Source organism: Diaphorina citri, unplaced genomic scaffold, assembly GCF_000475195.1.
Source record: "Diaphorina citri unplaced genomic scaffold, Diaci psyllid genome assembly version 1.1 scaffold12999, whole genome shotgun sequence".
Lineage (NCBI taxonomy): Eukaryota > Metazoa > Arthropoda > Insecta > Hemiptera > Psyllidae > Diaphorina > Diaphorina citri.
In genome coordinates, this window is record NW_007390368.1 from 8,325 (window position 1) to 10,945 (window position 2,621).

The window sequence follows — 2,621 nt, forward strand, 5'->3', positions numbered from 1 at the left end:
GCATACACTTCACTCTAGGAGCAGCTACTGTAGACCCTGGCTCCAATGCATATGATCCTAGACCTCTCATTCCTTACATGGCAGCCCTGGGGGTGCATTATCTATATGAAGAACAACGTAAGTATACTCCATACACTACATCAATATCAATACTATGCACGTAGCAAGGGCATACACTTCACTCTAGGAGCAGCTACTGTAGACCCTGGCTCCAATGCATATGATCCTAGACCTCTCATTCCTTACATGGCAGCCCTGGGGGTGCATTATCTATATGAAGAACAACGTAAGTATACTCCATACACTACATCAATATCAATACTATGCACGTAGCAAGGGCATACACTTCACTCTAGGAGCAGCTACTGTAGACCCTGGCTCCAATGCATATGATCCTAGACCTCTCATTCCTTACATGGCAGCCCTGGGGGTGCATTATCTATATGAAGAACAACGTAAGTATACTCCATACACTACATCAATATCAATACTATGCACGTAGCAAGGGCATACACTTCACTCTAGGAGCAGCTACTGTAGACCCTGGCTCCAATGCATATGATCCTAGACCTCTCATTCCTTACATGGCAGCCCTGGGGGTGCATTATCTATATGAAGAACAACGTAAGTATACTCCATACACTACATCAATATCAATACTATGCACGTAGCAAGGGCATACACTTCACTCTAGGAGCAGCTACTGTAGACCCTGGCTCCAATGCATATGATCCTAGACCTCTCATTCCTTACATGGCAGCCCTGGGGGTGCATTATCTATATGAAGAACAACGTAAGTATACTCCATACACTACATCAATATCAATACTATGCACGTAGCAAGGGCATACACTTCACTCTAGGAGCAGCTACTGTAGACCCTGGCTCCAATGCATATGATCCTAGACCTCTCATTCCTTACATGGCAGCCCTGGGGGTGCATTATCTATATGAAGAACAACGTAAGTATACTCCATACACTACATCAATATCAATACTATGCACGTAGCAAGGGCATACACTTCACTCTAGGAGCAGCTACTGTAGACCCTGGCTCCAATGCATATGATCCTAGACCTCTCATTCCTTACATGGCAGCCCTGGGGGTGCATTATCTATATGAAGAACAACGTAAGTATACTCCATACACTACATCAATATCAATACTATGCACGTAGCAAGGGCATACACTTCACTCTAGGAGCAGCTACTGTAGACCCTAAGATAGGAAAACGAACCCTATCTGTTTACGATAAAGTCCGCCCAGGGCGGGAATCGAACTCGCGACCTAGCGATTACAAGACAGACGTGCTACCAACCAAGCTAACTAGGCTGGCCATGAGTTCTTTAGTTCACCAACTAGGTCGCGGTTTTGATTCCCGCCCGGGGGGTGGATTTTATCCTGCTGGGATAATGTTCGTTCTCGGAACGGCTGGCTTTCTCCTATCCTGTCTTCCTTCTCTCTTCACTTTCGGGACCATAAGACCTTAGCAGTTACAGTTCCCTCTGTCAAACCTCTTTAGAAAAAAAAAGTTCACCAAACTAATTGTAGATTTACGTTACGAGTACCTTCTTTGTGTATGATTCTGACAAGTATTATTCCTCTTCCCTTTAGCTATCCTAGAGCAAGCCGCAGCTACGGATCCCACGTCCATCTGTAGTTTCTGTAGTCGTATGAAGAGAGGACGCCTGTATGCCGCAGCTAGATCAGCTAATTATAATGTCCTAGCATTGGGTCAGCATCTGGATGACTTGGCAGAGACATTTATCATGGCTGTGTTCCACAATGGACGGCTGAGATCCATGAAGGCTCACTATTATATTCGGTAAGTCGGGGGGAAGCAACTGCGAGTGTGGTTGGTATTTGGACAGGTGGACCTCTTGCCGTTAAGAGCAGGCCAAGAGTCAAGATTAACATTTTACTCTCGATTTGGTGACAAGCTACTCGCCCCCGGGGGCAGGCCAAAAGCCAAGATTAACATTTTACTCTCGATTTGGTGACAAGCTACTCGCCCCCTTACATTAACCTCACCCAGCCTGAGTGGAGCTGGGAAAAGCTAAAAAGTTAAGCAGGATTTATACGCGATCTGGAAAAACTGGAAAAGTCATGGAATCTGAAAATCGGCCAAAAAGTCATGGAAAATCGTGAAAATTCAAAGAAAACCTGGAAAAGTAATGGAATTTGCCACCCCGGTCAAAAATTAAAAATGTTCAAATTAAATATCAAGTTTTTTTTTCCGAAAAACGGCCTGCGGGTCATTCCCCCTCATATTAATTGACCTTCCGCTTGCATATAGTTTATTGAAATGAGGGGTAATCTTACTGATTTTTAAGTACCTGTAATAGTCATGGAATTTCATTCCGGGAAAAGCGTGTAAACCCTGTAATAGATAAGCTTCTTCGCTTTCGGGACGATAAGACCTTAGCAATTACAGTCCCCTCTGTCAAACCTCTTTAGAAAAAAAAAAATCACCAAACTACTTGTAGATTTACGTTACGAGTACCTTCTTTGTACATGATTCTGACAAGTATACTTCCTCTTCCCTTTAGCTATCCTAGAGCAAGCCGCAGCTACGGATCCCACATCCATCTGTAGTTTCTGTAGTCGTATGAAGAGAGGA

General features: G+C 44.1%; 1 protein-coding gene across 1 annotated transcript; it reads left to right on the forward strand.

Annotated features, from left to right (window-relative positions):
* Positions 1 to 232: 232 nt before the first annotated feature.
* On the forward strand, positions 233 to 1,928 carry LOC113473032 (tRNA-cytidine(32) 2-sulfurtransferase-like). Its single transcript, XM_026832799.1, has 2 exons — positions 233 to 286; positions 1,616 to 1,928. The coding sequence occupies exons 1-2, from the start codon at positions 247 to 249 to the stop codon at positions 1,828 to 1,830; spliced, it is 255 nt and encodes an 84-aa protein (XP_026688600.1). The 5' UTR covers positions 233 to 246; the 3' UTR covers positions 1,831 to 1,928.
* The last annotated feature ends 693 nt before the right edge of the window (positions 1,929 to 2,621 follow it).